The sequence below is a fragment of the Lissotriton helveticus genome, chromosome 1_1 (assembly GCF_964261635.1).
Source record: "Lissotriton helveticus chromosome 1_1, aLisHel1.1, whole genome shotgun sequence".
In the NCBI taxonomy this organism is placed as follows: domain Eukaryota; kingdom Metazoa; phylum Chordata; class Amphibia; order Caudata; family Salamandridae; genus Lissotriton; species Lissotriton helveticus.
Genome location: NC_136057.1, coordinates 1,840,666,673 through 1,840,691,065, shown reverse-complemented (window position 1 = coordinate 1,840,691,065; position 24,393 = coordinate 1,840,666,673). Strand labels below are relative to the sequence as shown.

Here is a 24,393-nt window from a genome sequence, read left to right as displayed (position 1 = left end):
GGATGGTGAAGGTTTCCCTGACAGAACAGAAGGAATTTTTTATTTTTTCGTCATAGAATTGGATTTTGGTGTTACGGAGCGCGAGTTTGTAAATTCTTAAGGAGGTACGGAAGGCGTCTTTTTTGGCTGCGGATTTGTCCTTCCTCCATGAGCGTTCCGTCCTTTTACAGTCCTTACGTAGTAGGTTAAGCTCAGGGGTGTACCATTGAGCCGGATTTACTAGGAGGGTAGGAGCGCTGTAGGGTGGTCAGGGTGTGCTATAGAGGGAGTGTGAAGCCATGTATTTACCCTTAGCGGTGTGAAAGTGGTGTTTTGCTCAGAGTGAGATGGTGGTAAGGTGAGGGGCCGGTAAACTCGGGAATGAAAGCGTGCACCTAAAGCGTGAGCTGAGTGCTGTAAACTGATGTGCTGAAGTATTTACCCCAACCGGTATGAAAGTGCTGTTTTGCCCAGAGTGAGATGGTGCTGAGGTGGGGTGCCGGTACACTCTGGGATGAAAGCGTGTGCCTAAACCGTGAGCGGAGTGCTGTAAACCGATGAACTGAAGTATTTACCTCTACCGATGTGAAAGTGCTGTTTTGCCCACGGTGAGATGGTGCTGATGTAAGGGGCCGGTACACTCGGGGATGAAAGCGTGCGCCTAAACCATGAGCTGAGTGCTGTAAACTGATGTGCTCTGGGCGCTGTAGCATACTGGTCGCTGTAGCATTGCTGTGCAGGTGGTGTTGGTATGCGTTTACACTATAGCGGGAAGCAAACTATTCACTGTTACCACTCTGAAGACTCAGGATGAAACCGTGAGCCTAAGCCGTGAGCTGATTGCTGTAAAGTGATGTGCTGTGGGCGCTGTAGGATACTGGCCGCAGTAGCATACCTGTATAAGTAGTGTTAGTATGCGTTTATACTATACAGGGAGTGGGAAGCGAACTACTCACCCCTACCGGTCTGAAGACTCAAATGTAATGTTTTAGCAAGCAGCAATAAAGAAATAATCGTGAAGAATATAATGCAGAATGTTGCAATGCCACAGAAGATAAATGGTGAAATCAGGTGTGTGTAAGAAAGTGCCTGTGTGTAATAAAGCGATGGAGTTTGAAAGTTATATAAAAAGTGTCTTTATTTAAGTGCCATAAATGGACCCACTGGTGCAATAGTGAAGGCATCCAGCTGAGGCAAACTGTAAGCTGTTTTGCTGGATTCAAACGTAAGCTCCTGTATCAGTGAATTCCACATTACATGTTACAGTTCCATGTGACATCAACAATACCTATTAGAGTTGAATGACTCTAAATTCTATAAGAAAAAAAAGGTAGGATACGATTACCACATGTATCCTTCAAGAAAACTAAAACAAAAAAAATTGCAAAATGTAATCATCACACTTTTTAGGTACCCTGGTACTGATTTTTTGTAACACGAAATGTTCAACAGTAGAACAGTCAGGAATCTGTTGTACAGTAGATTCTATCTGGTGCGTATCAGAATTGGTAATAGTTCTACCCACATTGGAACTTTGAGGAAGCATACAAACAGTGCGCTTCTGAGAATCACATTCAGTACCATTCTGGTCAAACCATACATTATTGTCTTTAGCTCTTTCAAAAAAACATTCTTGTGCAGCGAGCTAAGGCATCGAGCTGAGGCAAACTCCAACCGCTTCTGCTGTATTGAAACCAAAGCTTCTTCATCAGTGAATTCCATATTACATGTTACAGTTCCATGTGACATGAATAATAGCTATTACACATGAATGACTAAATCGTATAATGAAAATAAAAGTAGGATACGATTACCACACTGTGCCAACCAGTTCCTAAACAATGTTGTGTTTTTTGATCAAGATCGCCAGCTTGTGAGCACAGGCTGAAGAAGAGTACATTTGTGTGAAAGGGCTTTGTGGATAACAGGGAGGCAGAGAGAGACGTATGCACAAAGAATAGACATGGTTTCAAAATGGATCTCGGGTTTAGGCTAATATGCCAAGTAAATAGCGTGTTTGCATAGGCCATACATCACCGATCCCTGGTTAGAGTGGAGACGTAAGGGGCAATAATGAAAACAGAGATCAAATGCGTGAGCATACTTAGAAAGTTATTATATGAAAATAATTCAATTTAAGTGTATTAAAAAAAAATTAAAGGAAAAAGTCAAAAAAGTTGGGAAAACAATCAATCCAAGAATAACGTGAATTTCTTACAAGTCTTGGAGATTGCAGTCCGGAAGTTCTTCAGCGGCTTGAGATGCGTAATGTTCCGAGAGGTCATTGTTGCCATCGTGTGAGAAAAGCGAAGCGATCCAATTCATATCCTCAAAGGGAGAGGAATGTTCCTCGAATGTTGGAGCGCCAATTTGAATTGGCAGGCAATCGGCGATGTTGTCAAAGGTCGCATGTTGCAGGAGATCTTTCATGGCTGCGCAGAAATCTCATTCCCCCACGATACTTTTTTGCGTTGCATTCGCCATTGCTCCACTGCCTGAACAATCAAGTTCATGGTTTTCAAGATACTCGATTACTTGCTGGATATCGGGAGCGAACGGTGGGATGTTGGCAAGGCATAGATCCATTCGCGAGTCGAAAGGGCAAGTTTTGCAATAAAAATATGGTTGTACGCAAATTGCATATGTGTACATAAATGTCATGTTGTAGCTGGCTCCGATAATAGAGAGGCAGGCAGCCGACAAGTTGTTCCATTTTTTGACAGTATTGATGTAGCTTTGCGTAGAGGCGTATCCTGTTGGACATTGTTGTTAGCACAGGGAGTGCAGCCATTCTTTAGAAGCAAAAAAAGTAGAAGGATGGCCGCAAAGAGAGCGAGAATTATGGGCACTGTTCCTGTTATTCCGTAGATGATCGAATAAATGAAGTCTGGTATTATACCGAAAACGGTTTGAAAGAGTGTGAGAAGGCCAGGGGAGACCGTGTTAAAAAAAAGTGTGTCAGACCTTGAGTGTGAGATGGGTTGAAAATGATGTAACAATTTACGAAGTGTAATTGGAGGTTCGTGTTTAAAAGGGACTGTATTTTACTTTAAGTTCGTGTTATCTGAGGGTGCTAAATTTATTTTGTAGAAGTAACAGACACTTCTGTTCTGAACAAAAGCTGTTTCAGTTTGGTTTGTTTAATGAAATCTGTTTTCAAAGTAGGTTTTGAAGGTCAAGTTGAAGTTTGGGAGTTGTTTTGTGTGGGTGGGAATAGACATTGCCACAGGAAGTTACTCAGTTTGAAACAGTAAGGACATACGGTATGCCAGCTCATATTCTGTAGGAGTGCATGTTATTGAGAAGCAGATAAGTGCTGTTAGAAGGCTGTGTGAATGTTGGGCTGATTGTGGGAGTTGGCATGGTTTTAAGACAGTAAGCAAGTTTGGGGGATGTAAACTTAGAAGAGTCATGCAGTTGGACAATCTTGGATACTAATGAATGAGTGCCATTGTGGTCGCACTTTTCACCTGTGAGAAAAAGTTATCTATCCTCTTCAAGACATCGATATGTAAATGGTAGAAACCATTGCTCGTGAATAAACGCGGAACCTTATATAATGACATGCAACATGACAAACAACATGTACACCTAGCAGACACAACAACAGTATGTACTCTGGGAACAGTGGCTAGCCATGTATACAAACCAAACATTCCATGGCACCTCTGCCACACAATGCAGAATGTGGGGAGAGATGGGAGCAAAGTATGTGCAAAGGTGGGAAGTGATTCTCTATTATAAAAGTATACAATGCAAAGTGTTGAGAGGATGTGCCGGACAGACTTGAGTATGCAGAGCACACACATGTACATGTGAACATACACTTATGGTCTATTGAGTGAAGTAGACAGTGGACGCAACCATGATAGTACAGTCAGTAGGGAAGATTACGAAAACACAGCATGTACGTGCCCCCTCCCTCCCCAATTCTTTAGCGTAGTGGGCTGGCTCAGTGTACGCAGGGCTAGCGTAGGGGTAGGAATAAAAGGAACGTTTGTGTGGGTGTGGTTTTGCTCAGGAATGGCGAACATGTCTGCCAGGTCTGCGCAGCTTACACCGCCATGAGGTTGAACCTGTGAGCCAAGGTGGGTGCGTGAATGATGCTCTCAGCCTGCTGGTATCCAGAAATCGTCATGGCTGCTGCGATGCACATATGCCACACAGTTCACCTTTCACTAACGCATTATGTGAAAGAACGCCCAACACGTGCCGGCGGAAGCTCCTGGGCTGAGGTCTGCGAGGTCGGAAGGTTTGAGAGATCAACGCTGGTTACCGCGACACAGGCACACAGCGCCCAGCCTGAGGCCCAGCATTGTAGAGTGCTCTGTATACTCCTAACACAGTAGTCCAACAGGTACCAACAGTGGAATGGTGTTTTGATACCATAGTGGACGAAGTTAGAATTGTATGTGAAAGAGCACCCAGCACCTGCCAATGAAAGCTCCTGGGCTGAGGTCTGCAAGGTCGGAAGGTCCCTGAGATCAACGCCGATTACCGCAACACAGGCACACAGCGCCCAGCCTGAGGCCCAGCACCGTGGAGTGCTCGGTAGACTACTAACACAGTAGTCCAACAGGTACCAACAGTGCAACGGTGTCTTGATTCCACAATGGATGATGTTAGAACTGCATCTGAGAGTGGAGATGAAGGTACTCCCTTCGACCAGGTGCAACCAACTGTAGGTCCCAACAGTGGAACGGTGTCTTGATCCCACAATGGACGATGTTAGAACTTCATTTGAGAGTGGAGATGAAGGTACTCCCTTCGAAGAGGTGAAACCTACTCTAGGTCACAACAGTGGAACGGTGTCTTGATCCCACAATGGAAGATGTCTGATATTACTTGTTGCTTGGTTTTCAGAGAACTCCCTCCGTTGAGGTGCATCAGACTCTGTGCTTGTGTAGCTACCTGTTGCATACGATTATTGGGCTTGGTTGACACGAGTAGGTGGAGTACACCGCTGTACAGCAGGTCCGAACAATGAAACGGGGTCTTGATTCTATGATTGAGGATGTTGGAAGTTCAAGCCTGTGATTATTTCTGTGTACCCCGTCCGATCTGGTGCAAACAACTCCATGCTTAAGAATTCAACGGTACGTGGCTGTGAGGCGTTAATCAATAGTGCCTCTGGGCTACATTGCGGTCAGCAGGGCTCACAATTTAGATCGAGTGGTGATTGTTTAGTTACAGAATCCATACGCTCGGTCTGCACCATGCATATGTATCATTACAGGCTCCGCACATACTTTTTGTTGCTTTGCTTATGACAAACTGGGGAGCTCAAGTCCACGTTATGTAGCTGTGGGTCCTTGCTGACCGCTCTCCCTGGCCCAAACTGCAGACAGAAGTGTTCACAATTCAGATCGAGTGGCGATTGTTTAATTACAGAATCCAGTAGTCAAGTAACTACAACGTCTATTGAAATATACACATTATCCTTTTAGTATACTTGCTTGAAGTATTTTTTTTAGATGACTTATAGGTTTAGTACAATGACCAAATTCATCTTGCAAGTCCAAAGGAACACTGACTAGTCTACACTGTGGACAGCAGAAATCGATATTCGAATTGTTTTGATTTATTTATTGGAGAGTTTTCTGTAATTTATGTTGTATTTTGTGAAGAGTAAATGAGAAAAAGTATTCATGGATGTCTGTGTGAGTACTGCCTTCAATTAACACTGCAGACAGCAGTGTTCACAATTCAGGTCGAGTCAGTATTGTAGATGAGGCAGTCCTGTTGGAAAAGACATTGCTCCAGTGCGTTCTGTCTGCACCATACATACGTATCATTAAAGGCTCCGCACATGCTTTTTTTTGGTTTGTGTATGAGAAACTGGGCAGCTCAAGTCAATGACACAGGGCTGTGGGCCCTTGCTGAACGCTCTTTCTGGCCTACACTGCAGACAGCAGTGTTCACATTTGAGATTGAGTCTGTACTGTAGGAAAAGACTTTGCTGCAGTGCGCTCTGACTGCACCACTCATACGCATCATGGCTAAGTCTGCACATGCTTTTTTGTTGCCTCGCGTACTGCAAACTGTGGAGCTCAAGTCAATGCCACGTGGCTTTGGGCCTTTGGTGACCGCTCTGTTTGGCTTACACTGCAGACAGCAGTGTTCACAATTCTGATCGAGTCGCTTTTGCAGAAGACGCAGTGTTAATGGCAACAGATGTTGCACCAAGTACGGCCCACCGCAAAACTCATCATTGCTGGCTGTGCACATGCTGAATGCTTTTGATGTGGCTATGTGAGTGCACTAGAACTGATGGAGCATTTATGATATAATCTTTTTGTGTATTATTTCAGATCTATTGATTGTGTCTCAGTATACCACAAGTTGTGGTTGTTTTACGATAGAATTTTTTCTGTATTATTTGACATCTACTGTCCCTACCTTACTGCAGCACAAATGATTGATTCTTTTAATATTGAATCTCTATGAGTGTGATCTAATGATTACTGTTGTAGTTGATGCAAGCAGCAACCATTCCCTCAGGGCTGCTTTACACTCATCCCACACGCATCCAGCAGACGTCACTGGATATGTGACCCTGGTAATAAAAAGGTGTCGAACGCACGTGCCCTTCCACTATCTATCTGTGTCTGTGTATTCATTATCTATGCATGATACTGCCTCTGGGTCGTACTACATTACATTGTGCTGTGGACAGCGTATGCAACCATGTTACCTCTGGTAGTGGAGAAAACTTAGGTTATGTAACTTTTAGGTGTATGGCTATCACAGGTGGAAGGCTACTTTACAAAGTATGAATACTGATGAAGATGATTGTTGCATGTTGTGTGTGGTGTAAGATATGTGTACAATGCAAAAAGTTTAGAAAAAAGCTCTCTAAGCAGAAGAGGTTTGTCTCATCAAATGCGTACAGAGATTGACTAAAATGTGTGGCGTTTTCCAACTGTTACAATGGGAAATGTTCTGAACTAATGAAATGCTTTTTTTTATGGTCACATGGCAATGGCGAACCCAGCGCGCAAGGAGACCGCACCCAACGTGATTTTGAGAAAATATATTTACTATAATATAAGTTTATTACATTTAGAAATATATAAATGTCTAAAATATTTTTCATTATCGATTGCTCTCATATACACTTTAAAGTTATATAGATCTAGTTTTGAGACAAAAAAATGAGGGAATGGCGTACGCGTCACGACACCGTACGTCTATGATGTAACAGGGCTTGACAGTGTTCACTCTTCGCATACGCAACGCCCAGCGGGCGCGACCCCATACGTATATGACATAACACGCAGCTTAGTAGTGCTTACCCGTCGCATACCAAATAGCAGGTGGTGCGACCTCATATGTATATGTTGATACGCGGGACACGGTGCCCCAAACCCGTCGGATACAAAATGCGCATCATTTAAATGTGGTGGATAGGATTTGCGTGCTGATCGAGCTTGGTAGACTACTGGTACGGGACTGTAGTTTTCTCACCCCCCAAAAAAAGATGATATACATATTTTCGGGGGAAGATATAAAACATTACATAATTTTTAAAGTTACAAAAAGGATAATAGAGTTGCAAAATATTAAAAAACAATTAGAAAAAATATAGGTTTCCTAAATATTAAAATATGAAATTAACATTTAAAAAACCTTTGAAATTCACTGAAAAAACCATAGGTTTACAGACATTATAGTTAGGAATTAGCATTTAAAAAACCTTAGAAATTCACTGAAAAAAACATAGGTTTCCGGGACGTTCTAGTTAGTTGGACATTTGACTCATATAAAACCATAGAAATTCGCCAGTTATAGTTAGTTGAGCTAACTATAACTCATGCGCCTGCACTGCTCTGCTGATGACGTCACATAGAACATCACTCATGATGACATGGTCAGTGACATCACTGATGACATCTCAAATTACATCACTGATGATATCACTGATGACATCACCCACATGATAATCTGAAGCACAGACTGATGCTCTAATATAAACTTTGATACACCCACTCTAAAATACAGACTACTATTTTTGAAACCATGCACACAACAATACCAGATACTACATACCACAGACTATTGCCTAGGTCTATACACACATGCAGTGACTTATACATACAGTTACTCATCAATACAGTACTATCATATGTACTCATACACCTATACATACAGTCACACTCTACTACTCATCCATAGAGTTACTCACACACCTAGTCAGTCATGCAAAGAATGAATTACATACTCATTTACTTATGTATACAGTTATACACACCAACTGAGTTATTTATACACACACATCACTTATTTATGCAGATACTAACACATACTTACTGTCTTATACAATCACTGATACAAGCAGACACTCATTTATACACCCACTCTTTAAATAACTTACTCTCACGTATAGTCATTTATATACTCCAACACTCACATATACTGCCTTAAAACATATGTAGTTACTCACACATATACCAATGAGACCTTCATTCACTCCCCAACCTACCCATACACACTAACTCACCCATACAGCCCTTCCCAGATGCACTTTTGAATCCAGACAACCAGTGAATCACCCACTCAGACATCTGTGCACAGTAACACCCCCTGTTCACCGACCCACACAGACACTCTGGCATCCATACAGATACTCAGACAACAAATCAATAACCTATATAGACAGTCATGTAAATACTCACCAACCCATGCAGCTGCTTACACACCAACTGAGAGAGTAATAGAGTTTCACACAGTTTACTCACTAATCCATGTATTCAGTAAGACACGTTCAATCACTCAGTTTTACATTCACACACCTACTAAATAATCCATTCAGGCACTTGTAAATCCACTCATTCTTTAATACACGTTGGCATAGATATATATGAAAAATATTTAAACTTTACAGAGACACACATTCAGAGGATGATGTCATCAGTGAGATCATTTGAGGGGTCATCAGTGATGTCACTGACCATGTCATGAGTGATCTAATATGTGACGTCATCAGGAGCGCATTGCGGCCGGGCGAGTTATAGTTAGCTCAACTAACTATAACTGGCGAATTTCTATGGTTTTATATGAGTCAAATGTCCCAACTAACTATAACGTCCCTTAAACCTATGGTTGTTTCAGTGAATATATACACACACATTGATATATATATATATATATATATATCAATCAGTTTTTAATGCACTACAAAGATCTACTGAAATGCCCTTGAATTCTTATGCAAGATCTGCACCATTTAAACCGTAGTATCTGCCTTTGTTTATCTTTAATCAGTAGACAAATCACTCTATAAATGTGCAAGCCAACAGTGTTTTCTCATGACGTGGTACTTCAGGATGACACCATGTGGGAAACAAACAATAACAAATAAAGTGAGTGTTGCATAGATATGGAACCGCGTAAATTTATTGGCAAGACGAGGGTGCTGCTCGTGGTAATTGTGGGAGCTGCTCTGGTGTCCTTGTAGTTTTCACCAGTTTCCACAGTATGTGGGGGACTTTAAATATGTTTTGAGCAGCAGCATTAAAGTAAACTCAATCATACAGGCATAGTCATGCATATATGCAAACATACAATCATATATACATCCACATGTACAGTTTAACACATTTCATTGTGAAGGGTGTTCTATTCTACGTTAAAAGTATGACATCATACAAACAATGCACAGTAAACAACCAAGGAAAAGGCACAATATGCTTCAGCAAAATAAATTAGACATGCAAGCAGAGTAGAAAGGTTATACAATTTCAAGCTAAAGAAAGCCGTACTAAAGGAAGCCCTACTTGCAGATAAAGACGCTCAGGTCATACTGTGAAAGGTGAAATCCAGAACATTAAATGAAGACATCTCACTGTAAGACTAATTACCGCTAGTGTATGCGCATTGTTGCTGCAGAGGAGCCAACACTCATCTTGTAAATTTACAGTCTGCACACTACGGGAGCGTGTGTGCTGAATAATGAACACTTCAACTAAAAAAAGTATTGACAGCATTAAATAAATGTATTTAAATCAAAAATATACCCCCTCCATCGGCTTTATCTGTGCACAGGAAAAAATTTCCTGAGCAGGCAGTGTCAAAGTAAACATGGAAGACAGACTGTGAAACAGAAATTCTAACTGGAACAATACATGAGGGGATGAAGGCATCACACAGGACTTCAGTGTCCATCACATTGTTAGACAATATTCTTTCGGCGCCATTCTCGTCTTTGATGCAGCCCCCTTTGCTAGAATATCCATGGGCTGTGAAAAAGTAAGCCCAGACATGCGCAGTGGGCTGCCTTTCATTGCCGGACTCTGCTCATGCTCCATAAGGGGGGAAAACAGATACGTACTTTTAGCATTGCAAGATCGAGGCAATGCAAATTAAAGGGACTGGACCCTGCGCCCAAGAACAGAAACCAACGCTGGGTCCAATATCTATATCTGGTGCCAGCCTTGAAGTAGGGGAATTCCCTATGCTACTACAACATTTGTTTATGGAAAGGTCTTCCCTTCTCCTGTCAAGGCTGCAAGAAGTCTGGGGTTACAAAAGACTAATGTCAAATGTGTTTGTGTGTGCTGGAGACACACCCTTTGATGTGCAGGTGGGGCACGGTACAGCTCCACCCCCAGCCATCCTGGCAGGATGGCTCATTTTGCCTACACCTACTGCCTTTTGGATCACTGTCCAGAAGGAATACTAAAACCCCAACAGCCATGTGACCCAGGACACTGGCAGAAGACACAAATGGTTAGGACAATAAAATGCCAACTTTCTAAAGGTGTCATTTTGTCAAAACTGTGACTTAAAATCCAACTTTTCTCTCAAATGAATTGTCATTTAAATAGCCTTTAATGGTAAACACCTTAAATCTAATTGCTACCAATCAAAAGTTATCACTTATTAAATGTAATAAGATAACCCAGTGTGGGATAAATAGGCCTCGCAGTAGCGAAAAATGACTGTGGGACAAGCATAAATTAAACCCACATGTCATACTTTTTAAAACTAAAATGCACCCTGCCCCATGGGCTTTTGGGGCCTACAGGGCAAAATGACAGTTTAAAATTGCACTACAGGCAGCAGTGACAGACCGGAGACATGTTTAAAAAAGGCTGCATTATTGGGTGACACAGTGAGTGCTGCAGGCTCACTAGCAGCATTTTATTTAGAGGCCCTGGGTGCAAGTATAACAATTTACTAGGGACGTAAAAGTAAGTCAAATGTTCTAATCAGGTAGATTCTTTTTTTTTTTTTTAAACTTTATTTATACATTTTTTCGCACAAAATGAGCAGACATTCGACAAGGCAGTTCATGAATATTGCATATACAGACAGAATCAATATAGCAGGATAGCATTCGGGGGGGACGGTCCCATACATGTATAGTCAGGAGGTAGGGGAAATACAACCGAGACAATGTGCAAACGCTATACATAGAATCAGCATTCATATACCAAGAAAACAAGGACACACCATCAATTTCCTGAAACAGTACTTGCGTTAGAGCATGTAATGCAGACTCTTCCATAGTGTCAAATGATAATGTTGTCAAACGACATGTCCAGTACTATTATACAGTATTTCCTCCCCCAGGGCCCTCCAGTGGTCTCGCATTATATTGATCGTCACTACCCTCCTCGTCTGCCTCTTGTTGTAGCGTGTAATTCTGGAGCGGTCCCCATATATCTTTGGGCCTTGATGTGACAGGTTGTAATTCAGCATATATTGTGTATTGATCCTGACAGTGTAGCATGTCCTGGAGCCACTCCTTGAATTTCGGGGCTCTGCCCCTCCCCCATCTACATGCCAGTCTACGTTTGGCCAGCAAGAGAGCCGTGTCAATAAATTTCCTATATGGTTTAGGTATATTAGGAGTATGTCCTAGTAGAAACAGCAGTGGGTCCCTGGTCATCTCAACGGGTACCATTTTCTCCAATGCCTCGTGTATCAATTCCCAGTAAGTAGAAACCTGCGGGCATAGCCAGGCTAAGTGGAAGAAGTCAGCACCCGGCTGCCCACATCTCTCACATCGGTCAGAGTCCGTGAGGCCAAATCGATATTTCTTGGCGGGGGTATAATAGACACGTTGGAGAAACTTATAATGGATGAGTTTAAATCTACAGCTAGACGTGATACGACCTGTCATTGTGCAACAATATTCCCAGGCATCATCAGGTATAGTCTCTCCCTGGTCCTGTTCCCAGTAGTGACGTGCCCTCCCGCCATCCTCCACTGAGTGTGCCCTGAGACTACCACACAGACCAGAAACCATGTGTGCACCCTCTGGACTATTAAGTAGTGTGAGCAGCGGAGGAACTACCTCAGGTTCATCCGGGTAAGCTACCAGTAGTTTTCTCATTCCCTCTCGGAGCCGTATATAATAAAAAACCTCTAGGGGGGTGGGGACGGCGTCGCCAAAAAATTGTTCTTTAGTGCAAAATTTCCCATTATGGAATATATCCCCCCAGTTGGATTTCTGTAATTTCTTGCATAGGTTCTGGAAACCCGTCTCCTGTAGCACTGCCAACTGTGGGTGGTATGTCAGGGGCATGTGTGGTGCATACAGCAGGGGGAGTTGGAGTCTGCCAAGTATTCTACGCCAAGCGTCTACCGTGCATGATACCGTGTTTGGGTGCATGTCCAGTGCAGCGCTCGGCCCGTGTACTACGCCGGTCAGAGCAAGCGGGTGCGCAATCCAGTCCTCCAGCGCTAGCTGTGGCATAAAGGGGGTAGGACGTAGCCAGTGGTATAAGAAGTGCGCCTGGGCACTGAGGTAGTAGGCCTCAAAATCAGGGACATCAAAACCCCCCTTCGTGTATGGTTGCACCATCACACTCCATCTGAGTCTAGGCTGCCGCCCTCCCCAGACCAGTCGTATAAGTTCTGTTCTCAGCGTTTTAAAAAAGAAGCGTCCCGGATAGTAGGGAATGTTTAGGAATAGGTACAGGAAACGTGGGAGGACAACCATTTTGACCAGGGAGACCCGCCCTGCCATGGACAAGGGTAGCGCTATCCAGCGCGTCACAGTGTCCTGCAGTTTTGTGATAGCGGTGCCATAGTTCATACGTAGCGTCTCTTCGCGGTCTCTGGAGACCCGTACCCCCAGATACTTCAGGTCGTCATCACACCACTCGATCGGGTAGTCCAGTGAGAACTTACGTACAGCAGGTGTTAATGGGAAGAATTGGGATTTGCGCCAGTTTATGTTGACGCCTGAGATCCTGCCAAATACCAAAAAGTAGCGCAGCATCGCATTCAAATGAGTTTGTGGGTCCTTAACATAGAGCGTGACGTCATCTGCATATAATGACACAGATATCTGCCTCCGAAAGCATTGAAGAGCACTATTTTGATGTAGTTGTCGTATTCTGCAAGCCAAGGGCTCTATGGCGATGGCGAACAGGAGAGGGGAGAGTGGGCACCCTTGCCTGGTGCCTCTCGTAATTGTTATCCCATGTGACAGGTGGCCATTGATGAGTACCCTCGCTGTGGACGCTGTGTAGAGCAGCTTCACCCACGCTTGAAACACTGGAGGGAATCCCATTCTCTGCAATACTGTGAATAGATAGCGCCACTCCACCGAATCGAACGCTTTAGAAGCGTCCAAGAACACCGCTGCGAGCGGGATCTCAGGTGCTACCGAGTTTACTAGGGAGAATAGAGTTCTAAGATTGTGGCTTGTAGCTCTTGTGGGAACGAATCCTGATTGGTCCGGAAGTATAAGTTGAGTCATGAGTAGCGACAGCCTATTGGCCAGCACTTTAGCCAGAATCTTGGCGTCACAGTTGATAAGCGAGAGTGGTCGGTAGGAATCACACTGAGGGCTCCTTCCCGGGCTTCAGGAGGGAAGTAATGATCACCTCGCGCATAGAGCGAGGCAGTACGCCCACCTCTAGCGCATCCTCGAAGACCTCTCGTAGCACAGGTGCCATAATGTCGATGTAGCACTTATAGAATTCGGCCGGGAGGCCGTCTAAACCGGGTGCTTTCCCATTCTTCAAGGACATAATAGCATCTTTAATTTCATCGAGTTCAAAAGGGGCCCCCAGGAATTATCTATCCACATCCCTAAGCCAGCATAAGGCCACATCTCCCAGAAAGAGATCAAAGTCACAGTCATCGCTAGCCTGGGAAGTATAAAGCTCCGTATAATGTCTAGTAAAGGCCTCAACTATGGGAACATTGCCCCTCAGCGTGTCCCCCTGGCTATCGACTATCTCCAGCACAGTATTAGTACCCCGGGAATTGCGTACAATGGTGGCAAGTGTCTTTCCAGGCCTTTCCCCTTCCCCATACCGTCTGGCACTCCAGTATTTGCTACGGAAGCGTGTCTCACGCTCTGCCTCCGTTTCGTATTCCGTCAATTTACTCCTAAACAAAGCTTGCGCTCCCTAACTGTCACCGCTTAGCATGCCGTGCTCCAAGTCTCTCAGTTCGGCCTCCAATCTGCTGATCGTTCTCTGAATGTCCCGCAGGACCCCAAAATACACCAACCACGCACTGTAACCTTAAAGGCCTCCCAAATATGTTCTACGCTGTCGACAGAGCCGTGATTACGGGGGAAGAAATCAGCAATGTCATTGCGCAGTTCCTCTCTGAATGCTAAGTCTAGTAGCGCAGTGGGCTGTAACCGCCACGGGGGTCTGGGACGGTCGAGGCCAGGAATCTGCAATGTAACTACCACAGGGCAGTGATCCGAGTATGTGCGGGGTAAGTGTTTCGCGCTGGATACCGTACCTGCCAAGTGATGCGTCAGGAGACAATAGTCCAAACGCGCCCAGGTCCCTGTATGTGAAGTAAAGTGTGTACCTTCGAGCTTTTGGGGATGTAAGTGTCTCCAGCTATCCACTAGCATACCTTCCAGCATTATGCCCTGTAACACTTCCCTCGATTTAGGGTGATATTGTGCCATGCCGTCCGCCCTGTCCACTGCAGGCACCATTGCCACATTGAAATCACCCCCCCATATGACGTGTGTGGATCCAATGTCTACTATTTTACCCCAGAGGAGCACAAAAAATTCTGGCGTATCTATATTGGGAGCATAGCAATTCACAATCGTAACCGTGGAGTCACCAAGCCTGCCCCAAATTATTGCATATCTGCCCGCTGCATCGGTGGTCTCACCCTGTAAGAGGAAGGGAACATTACGTTTAATCAATATTGCCACTCCTCGGGAGTAGGAGGAATATGACGAGAAGCATCTGCATCCTGCCCATCGACTCGCAAATGATGGAGTGGTGTGTGGGGGAATGTGCGTTTCCTGTAACAGCACCAACTGTGCACTATGTCTATCTAGATATGTCAATATCTGTCTGCATTTCCTCGGATTATTGAGACCCCTAACGTTCCATGACAATATCGTTAACAATGCATTCATATTATCTCCTGTGGTGACCATCAGTGAGTTCGTTCCCAATGTCTGGAAGATATCCATCGTGTGGGACCATCCCAACCTCCCCGGCCCTCCCCACCATTGCAAATCCTGCCTGCCTTGTGACCTGCTCAGAACAGTCAACTAGTTCCCCCTTCCCTCTCAAAAAGAGGTGTACCCCCCGCTCCCACTGAAGCATCCCCAACTTGCCAGTATACATGTCCCTCCCCCTCACCCCCATGTTCCTCCCAACCCCAACAACTGGAACATAGAAAAAACACCCCATGGGGGAGCACCCTCTGGGGGAACCTCCAAAGAGCATCACGACCCCTCCCGTCCCCTCGTGCCGTCGGACCTGTACCACCCCTAGGCACCAGTCGAGGAGAGAGAGTGGTCCCAGGTATACATTACCACTGGGTGTAAATCGAGTCTGTTGTCTTCCGCACTCTGCGCCTTACTGAAACGCGGAACATCAGGCCTGAGCGTCTTAGAAGTGCAGTACAATCCTGAATGTCAATGGCACAGTACAGCAATCCATGTTATCTCCGATCAGCTATGTGCGGGCATCAATCCTCATTGTCCATGCTGTGGTCCTGATCCCGCTGCGAATCATCTCGAGATGGTCCACCTTGTTTCCCCCGCCGCCAGGATCGCAGGAAGTCCTCCACTTGTTGCGGGTTGATAAAGAAATATTGTTTTGCTTGATGCGTCACTCGAAGTCGGGCGGGATATAACAGCGCGTAGTCGATCTGTGCCGCACGCAACTTTTTCTTCACCCCGAGGAATTTGCGTCTCTGTTCTTGCACCATCGGAGTGAAATCCGGGAATATGGAGAAGGAGACTCCATTGTATGTCAGCTCCTTTTGGGTGTGCGCCGCTCGTAGTGCCACATCCCGGTCACGATAATTCAGCAACCGCGCGATGATCGGCCTGGGCGGAGCTCCAGGCCCCGGTCTGGGACCTAAGGATCTGTGCGCTCTCTCAACTATAAATTGTGCGGAGAACTTGTCGGCACCTATAGAGGCTAGTAGCAACTTCTCAATATAATCCTCCATACGCCCAGTGTCTGTGGATTCGGGTACGCCCGCGACGCGGATGTTGTTGCGTCGCCCCCGGGCTTCCAAATCCTCGTTCTTGGCAGCAATATCTCGCAGTAGTTTGTCCACCCTTGTCAGCTGTGTGGAGTGACCGGCAGTTATATCCTCCGTCTCAGAGATTCTTCTCTCCGTTTCCTTGATGCGATCCTCGTGCTGGTCCACCTTATGTACCAGGGCGTCCAGTCTGGAGGAAATGCGGTCCACCTTGTCCACCACGGTGGCAAACCCTTGACGCATCTCCAGCAGGATTTGGCGCATGTCCAACTCCGGTGTGTCCTCAGGTCCTCCCTGCGCCCCGGGGCTCTCCGAGGCCCCCTTACCAGTCGGTGGCTCAGGTCCCGTCTTTGTGACCTCAAAGGTGAGCCTAGGCTGGCGAGTATCCGGCTTCCCCATCGTTGCGAAAGGATCAGGAGCAGGTCTATGGGCCGTCCGACACAGATCAGGCCGCCGCCCGGTATGCAATGTCCGTCACTCTGGTATCCGGCGTGATAATGAGCGGCAGAGGCTTGCTCGTGCGTCTGTCCGGTGACTGCACCAAAGGGCACGCCAGTGGGGGATTGCCTGCACAGTGTGAACCACTGTAGTGTTTAGGGGGGGGTGTATGCTCTTCCCTGTCAGCAGACAGTCACCATCTGCCACCACCAGGCCTTGACATCAAAAAACCGCTACGATGGCCATGATATCCCATTAGGCTCTCCACCACCTCTCATGTGTGCTCCCCCGTCCAAAATGCAGTGTATAGGCCTTCACCCCGATGACACCTGCAGTTGTCTTATTCACTGCAACAACAGCTATTCCAGGAACTCACACAAATATGCATAGCTGGGACTTGCAGACACGTGGGGCACTCGGGGAATCGCCACATATGTCGAACTTCCAAGCAAGCCAGTTGTGCACTCTCTTATAGCGCCAGCAGCGCCACTCATCGAGGTCCTAGCGTAGGCGCCCCCGCCTCGGCAGCAAAGCCCCTTGCTGGTACGGGAATTCAGCGTGCGCGCTGCGGCGCTGTGGTGTGACTGAAGTCCCCAAGTGCCGTCGGACCGCAACAGCCTCTAGGCAAAGTCCCCAGTAATTATAAAGAAAGCCCACATAGAGGGCTGCAGAACGGCAAACTTGACACGCAGGACGGCAGAGTAGCACCCGATAGTGCCGCGTCAGAGGACGCACCTTCAGTCTCTCTGCATGCCGCGTCCGCCCCTGGCGTACTCTCCGAGTCAGTCAGGGCCGACTGCCCTCGTGGTGAGCCGCGGAGTGTCCTAATCACCGCCGCCGCTCTGCACCACACCGCAGGCTCCGTCCCAAAGCCGGTCAGCTCTTCAGCACCTCCGCCCGCCGGCGTACAGCAGCCGAGCGGCCCCAGATTTTCAGCGAGTGCGCCGCAGGTTAGGAGAAAGTCGTGACATGTACAACAGCTCAGACTGAACCCAGTTTAACAGGATTTATTAAGGATTATGAATCCGAGGAGTAGGAGCCTCACCTAACGGCGGCCATTCCACTCGTGCGCCCTCTAATCAGGTAGATTCTAACTGTACCATCATTAGGAAAAGAGCACAAGCACTTTACCACTGGTTAGCAGGGAGAAAGTTCGGAGTGCTAATACCAAGAAAAACTGCTTCAGCACCAGAAGGCAAAAAATCTGGGGGAGACCCCTCCAAAAAAAGCCATGTTCAACAACTGCTCTTACAAGTAACCCAGTCAGAGGAAAACATCTTGCATGCGTATTCTTTTTTTTTTTTTTCAAAACAGTTTTAGGCAAAAGTGGACAGTATAATTGCAAACATTTTAGGAAATGTACAAAATCAAAGCACTACTTTGCATCATCGATCGCAGCATTTCCTACTTACCATTATTTTTGGCAAACAACTGGACTTCCTCCAAGGAACTGAGTTGCTTCTGAGGGCAGCTAGACACACACAAAGCGGTGGAATTTATCTTTAGGTTTCTGATTTCCATACGGCATGAGTTTAAGAAAAAAACATGTCTAAAATGAAAGACAAAAAATATAAAAACATGAAATGTGTTCTATTGCTGCTTCAACAATTTAACACGAATATACAATGATAAAATGGGAAACTAATCACAAAGGTTATTTTAAAATTGGAGTGAGCAACATAACTACACCTGTGAAGGCGAGAGGCTTCACCCACCATGAAGGCGGTCGAAGGTCTCTAAATTAATCAAGGAACGTTTTGGCCACCAAGTTCATGTAGTCTGATTTCCCAGATATGAGCCATCACCCTGAAGGGATTAGCATTCTCCATAATGCTTTAGTTATTGAGGTGTAGGACGGTCCTTACCACAGATGAACAGTGAGTAAAAAAGGAAGGAGAACTGCTCCACAGTCAATGACTGGGCATTCTCTGTGGCTGTAGTGTAAAACAGGCCCTTACAGCGCACAGGGCACAGGGCACTCCAACCCTTTAGGTGGCCCCTAAACCCTTTAAGGAGGCCAACTGAGCCCCAGGGCAATGAATATCTGAGATATTGTATACTCGGGCCCCCTCATCACATTCTACACTTGTGCCCTAACATTTTCTGTTATGCTACTGCTCTGTGGTGCTGAAGTCCCAACCCTTAGGATGGAGTATCCAGAAGTGGGTAAACAACAGTGTTTTGGTCTTGGGTGGTGGCTTACACAAGTTCGAGAGTGGCAGTGGGAATGTTCCCTTCTGTTACACCGTGACACTACACCTTTTTAGAACAATTGCATAAAATTGTAAATCAGCCTATATAACGAATGTATGACGTTACAACGCATACATTTACAACGCATGGCTTTACAACACAGTTTTTACATCGCAACATCCTTTACAACGCAACCATTTACATCGCATGCCATTACAACAATTTTAAAACTAGATTTAAAATGAATTCCATTACATCGCATTATATCTTTACAACGCATACCATTATAACGCATACCATTACATTGCATTTAAGGTAAGTGTTGGATGGTCTAGGGGTAAAATTTACCACTGTAACTCCAGGGGTGCTACAGTAGGATAAGTGTTGGATAGTGTAGGGGTAAAAATTACTATTCTAACTCCAGGGGGTGCAGTAGTAGGGTAAGTGTTGAAAAGTGTAGGGGTACTATGCATGGTAATGGTATGCGTTGTAATGCCATGCGATGTAATGCCTGCGTTGTAGTGGCATGCATTGTTGTGTCATGTGTTATAGTGACATGCAATGTAATGGCTGCATTGTAGTGAGAAGCGTTGCGATGTAATGACTGCGTTGTGAATGTAGTGCAATGTGATGACTGCGTTGTAAAGGTTGTTTCTCCTATATAACACCTCTGCACATCCCTATGTAGAACACGTAGAGCAAAAGTCATCAACGCTTTTGGGAGAGGTCAGGATTTCAGGATAACCACAGACTTCAAACATAAAAATCAGCTAAATAGGTGAATAAAACGGACATCCAAATTCACTGCCACAACACGCCCTTACCATGGCTGCAATTTAAGAATTGCATTTTGGAACGAAAAACGACTTGCATTGGAAAGCTGGAGTCGACCCTTCAAAATTATTTAAGGATAGATATCAATATGAAAGACCTTTAAGCATCAAAATCTAAAACCACTAGAGACCTGAAACTATTCTGAGTGGTAAACAACATTTACGACGATTCTTTTTCACCGCGTTGTGATTCCGCATACCATTACTCCGCAAGTCGTAACACCTTCCCGAGTGTCCGCACAGACTGGAGTTGGAATAGTAAATTATACTATTCCAACTTCCAGCGCCCCCCTCCGCAAGTCGTTGTTACGACTTGCGGAGTAATGGTGATAACTACCGCGTTGTGATTCCCCGTGGAGAAAAATAATGCGGGAATTCATCATATATACATTCTGAGTAGGAGAAAGTTGAATAAATGAGGATCACTAATCGTGCAGGGAGGGTTATCCATAGCTAGATCTTTTTTCTGTAAAATATATTTGATGGAGTTAAATATAAGACAAGATTGGCCACATTTCTCAGACAAATGGAAAAGCACTGGGTGAACCAGGGCAAGCAAATGTGGCATCCCTGGAAAAGATAATGGTTAGGGTCAGACACTTACAGTGCTAAGATCTCATTTGAATAGATGTATTTAAGGCGAAGAGACCGAACTCATGAGAGGACATTTGCTTCTTGGTATTTATGGTCTGGCCAGACAATTAAGTAAGCATTACTATAGAGGGACTTTGGCCATGCCCACATGTTGGGAGCCAAGAGTACATGTTTTTATTGGGTGCAGTCACAGCTCACAATTCTCGTGGGTGGGGGGGACAGGGGTCAAGCGGGGGTTACCACGAGGGGTGGGGTGGAGTAAAATAAAACCTACCTGACCGGTCCTGTGCCGCCTCTGCTCCTGGGCCGGGACCTCGTTTTCCTGCTCCTGAACAGGAACAGGTATGCTCCCTCCCATCCTGTAAGCCAATCACAACACTGCAATGGCAGCACTGTGATTGGGGCGGAGTCCAGAACAGCGCCAAGCCGGGCACCTGCAGGGAGGCCATTTTCTCTATGTAGGCTGCATGCAGCCTACATAGAAAAAATGTAGAGTGCGGATGCTTGCTTTGGTCGGCCCCAGAGCCGACCAAAGCAGTCAGGGTACTCAGAGTGATGCTAGCCACTCCTCCCCAACCCGCCCGCCCCCAACCAGGCCTATCCTCCCAGCCGTCCCCAACCAGGCATACCCCTGCCTACTGCTTTCTTGCAGCGCGAGAAGCAGAAAATAAAATGGCATTTAAAATACCATTTTATTTTCTGCTTCTCGCGATGGCGAGAAAGTAGTGCGGCAGTGCTCCTCCGCCCTAATGGAGGAGCCGACCCTGCTTGGGTGACAATTGTGGGCTTCCACAAAAACGTGCTTGCCCTCAACGCAGCAGTGACTTTTTAGGGCTCGGCCTAGCGTACACTGCGCAGCAGTGTCACGCAGCCGAGATCTTATGTTTCCCCAGTACTGGGGCTTGAACACGCCTTCTCTTCCATTGGCTAGCTTCATAAATGAAGACTAGCCATTGGAAGAGATGTGTGTCACTCAGGGCTGGAGCAGATTCGTGGGCGTTTCTTGCTTTTTTTTAAGCCCCGACCCTTTTTGTTCATCATTCGGAGGTGGGCGGTTACTTTTTTTTTTTTTTCAGGGCTGGTTTTTCGTCAGTCTGTACCAGCTCGGTCCCGGTCCCCTCTGAAGCCAACTTCCACTCGTAGTCTTTTCTCTCCCGGTGTTCCCGCACCTTTGCCTCCCTTAATCGGCACTTAATGAGTGATCATATCTAAGCGGCGAATTCGCTCTCCTCTTCTAATGCTGTTACCCACCTTTATAAACAGTAACCAATCATACGAATCTCTCGCATATCCCTCCAGCTCCCTTTGAACAGCACTCTGTAGTTTTGTCCCGAAGTCTTACCCACTCCACCGTTTCTTATTTCACCGTATGTGCTCCCGACTGCCCCCTCCCACATTCCTGAATTTTTACCTTGAACACCCGCGGTCCGGGACACCCACCGCGTCACCGGCGTCCACCCTGCCTCATCAACTTTGTTTTTAAACGTTTGTTGCCCTTAATTGCGAGCCCCCCTATACTCACGCATCAGGGAAAAGCCGGGAGTGGAGCTGCTCCATTGTCAGCTACGCGATGTCCCCTTGCCCGAGAGCGCCACAAGACCTCTTGCCCTTATACAGCACCGCAATTCAGGCCACAAAGAGCCTTGCATTCCCTCGCATGCCGACCTCCCCCACCCCTGCCCCATTGTTTTAAATATGCCGATTTGTTTCAGCTGAAATGAACCTAGTCTACAACTCCCAGAATTTGGGGGATGTGGCCTAACGGCCATAGCTGAGGAACAAGGATCGAGCCTACCCGACGGCTCAACATCCTGTGATTCTGGGCAAATCACTTAAACTCCCAGTGCCTAACAAAAATGAAGATGTCCTTGTGTGACGTAACTGGTGCTGAAAAGCGCTCCAATACCTTTGGGTTAAGTTCGTGCTCTATAAAAACTGGAACAACAAAAAAATGCACCGGGCTGCTGAATGGGAACCGAAGACATGAAAACACTGACGCCGTTGAGTCACGTGGTAATCAGTTTTACACCAGAATCCGAAAGGATTATGACTTCAAAATGGACTTTGTAGTAAATTATATAGATCAGATACTAAAAACAATCAATTAAACGAGTAAATTGTATAACTAGTGTATTTTTAAGCTAAAGAGAATCTTAAGCTTGCTAAACTGCCTGTGCCAGCTGCCAGGAGGTCACAAGTGTCACCTTCTGCCATTGCAGGTTTTTAATATGCTCTAGCACCCCGGGACTCCTGCTTGAAACTGGAACGGTATAAACTGATTCTCCGACTCCTCTGTGATCTTAGCCGAATAACCAGAATGGGCCGAAGTCGATGACCCTCTTGAGACGGGTTCAAGAGGTAAATAAAGGCATGGGGCTCATCTTTCAGACAGTTCTCGTTGAGCTTCTTGTATCTCTTTCAGGAGGATGTATATATGAGTGCAGCAGGGGCGGTGGCACCAGGGCACACATGTGAGAGGGGTCACTTTTCTTTAATTGCGACTGCCATTACACCTTAACCTTGCGTACATTAGGGCAAACTGCATCATTGCTACGCGGGCAGCCGATCATCACTGCGAACACCAGTGCAATGCATAAAGTCTTGCATTTGTTATATGACTAAAACTGCACATTTTAGAATACAAAGCGCTGTGAGGCGAGCTAAGAAGAAACGGCACAACAAAGAGAGGGGGGGGCCTTGACTAATGGGCCACGTCATCGGCCTTCTTCAGTGGAGAGAGAGAGCAAGAGTTTACGCTATTTTGTTCATTTGTGGAACAGCTCACGTGAATTCAGAAGCACTTCCCCAGGGAAGCGCCTGAGGCACAAAACAATCCTGAATTTATTCGAACACTGGAGCAACAGCGCTCATAAAGCAGGGTGAAGCCAGATACTGTGTAATGCATTCTCACAGTGAATAAACAGTCTTTTCGACATCTGCCCAGCACCGAAGAAGCAGTTGGTAATTGGGAAAGTTGTATCTTTTTTTTACAGGAGTAAACAGGACTCCCACAAATTCAGGAGCAAGTCACCCCTATATTGGAAATAATGCATATTGTAATCATAGCGCTTATTGCCCTTGACGAGGCGTCAAAGCGTTTTTTTTTCGGCGATTAGCACGCCACTCCGGAACCCAGATCAGTTAATAGCAGTAGTTTTGTAACCGGACCCATGCCGAGGACGGCATGGCAAAAGCGCCTTAGGGCAGAAGGTCGCGGAGGTGGCTCTGTGTGTGTGGCTCTGTATGTGTGTGTGTGTGTGTGTGGGTGGGTGGCTTTGTGTGTGTGGTTCTGTGTGGGTGCAAATGCAATAGGTCTCGCATTTGTGAGAGATTAAGCTATTGGCATTGTAAATGACAATGCTATTTATTTATGTTTTAAAAACAAAAACATAAATAAAAATAATATCATAAGCAATGCCAATAGCTCTAACTTTAACAATGCCGAGACCATTGCATTGTAAATGCTTGTTTTTTTCCAGCAGTCTAAGCTAGAACTATAAGGGACACCCTCATGACATCGGAATGTTATTAAACTGTCTTAGATAACTAGATAACTTATGCTGCTTTTCTATGGATGTAGAACAGATGGAGACGGGCAGTCATTAACCTACATAGATTCATTAGGTCTGGCTCGACAGTGCAAGTTTCACCTGACCTTTAAATATACGCCAATATTATTCTACAGTTATTTGCTTCCACACAGATTCATATCTGTTCTCGTGCTATTTATTTTTAATGCAGCACATTACCATACAACATTCCTTTAAAACCAGGCCTATTGGCATTGCCAATGCTTGTTCACGTTGTTGCCATTTCTACTCCAGAAACAATAAATTCCTCAAGGAATGGCCGACTTCTTGAGCACTGCAATCTACAGGCTGTTATTGCCTCTACAGTGAGGAAAGCTGAG

At 45.6% G+C, this 24,393-nt stretch overlaps 1 protein-coding gene across 6 annotated transcripts in view; it reads right to left on the bottom strand.

Moving 5' to 3' along the window:
• Nucleotides 1-24,393, bottom strand: part of SLC44A3 (solute carrier family 44 member 3) — an 879,170-nt gene that overhangs the window by 458,257 nt on the left and 396,520 nt on the right. For all 6 annotated transcript variants that reach the window (XM_078641256.1, XM_078641253.1, XM_078641270.1 and 3 more), the window contains one exon: nt 18,276-18,412. In XM_078641256.1, the coding sequence (XP_078497382.1) occupies nt 18,276-18,412 (137 nt within the window). The remainder of the gene's footprint in view (nt 1-18,275; nt 18,413-24,393) is intronic.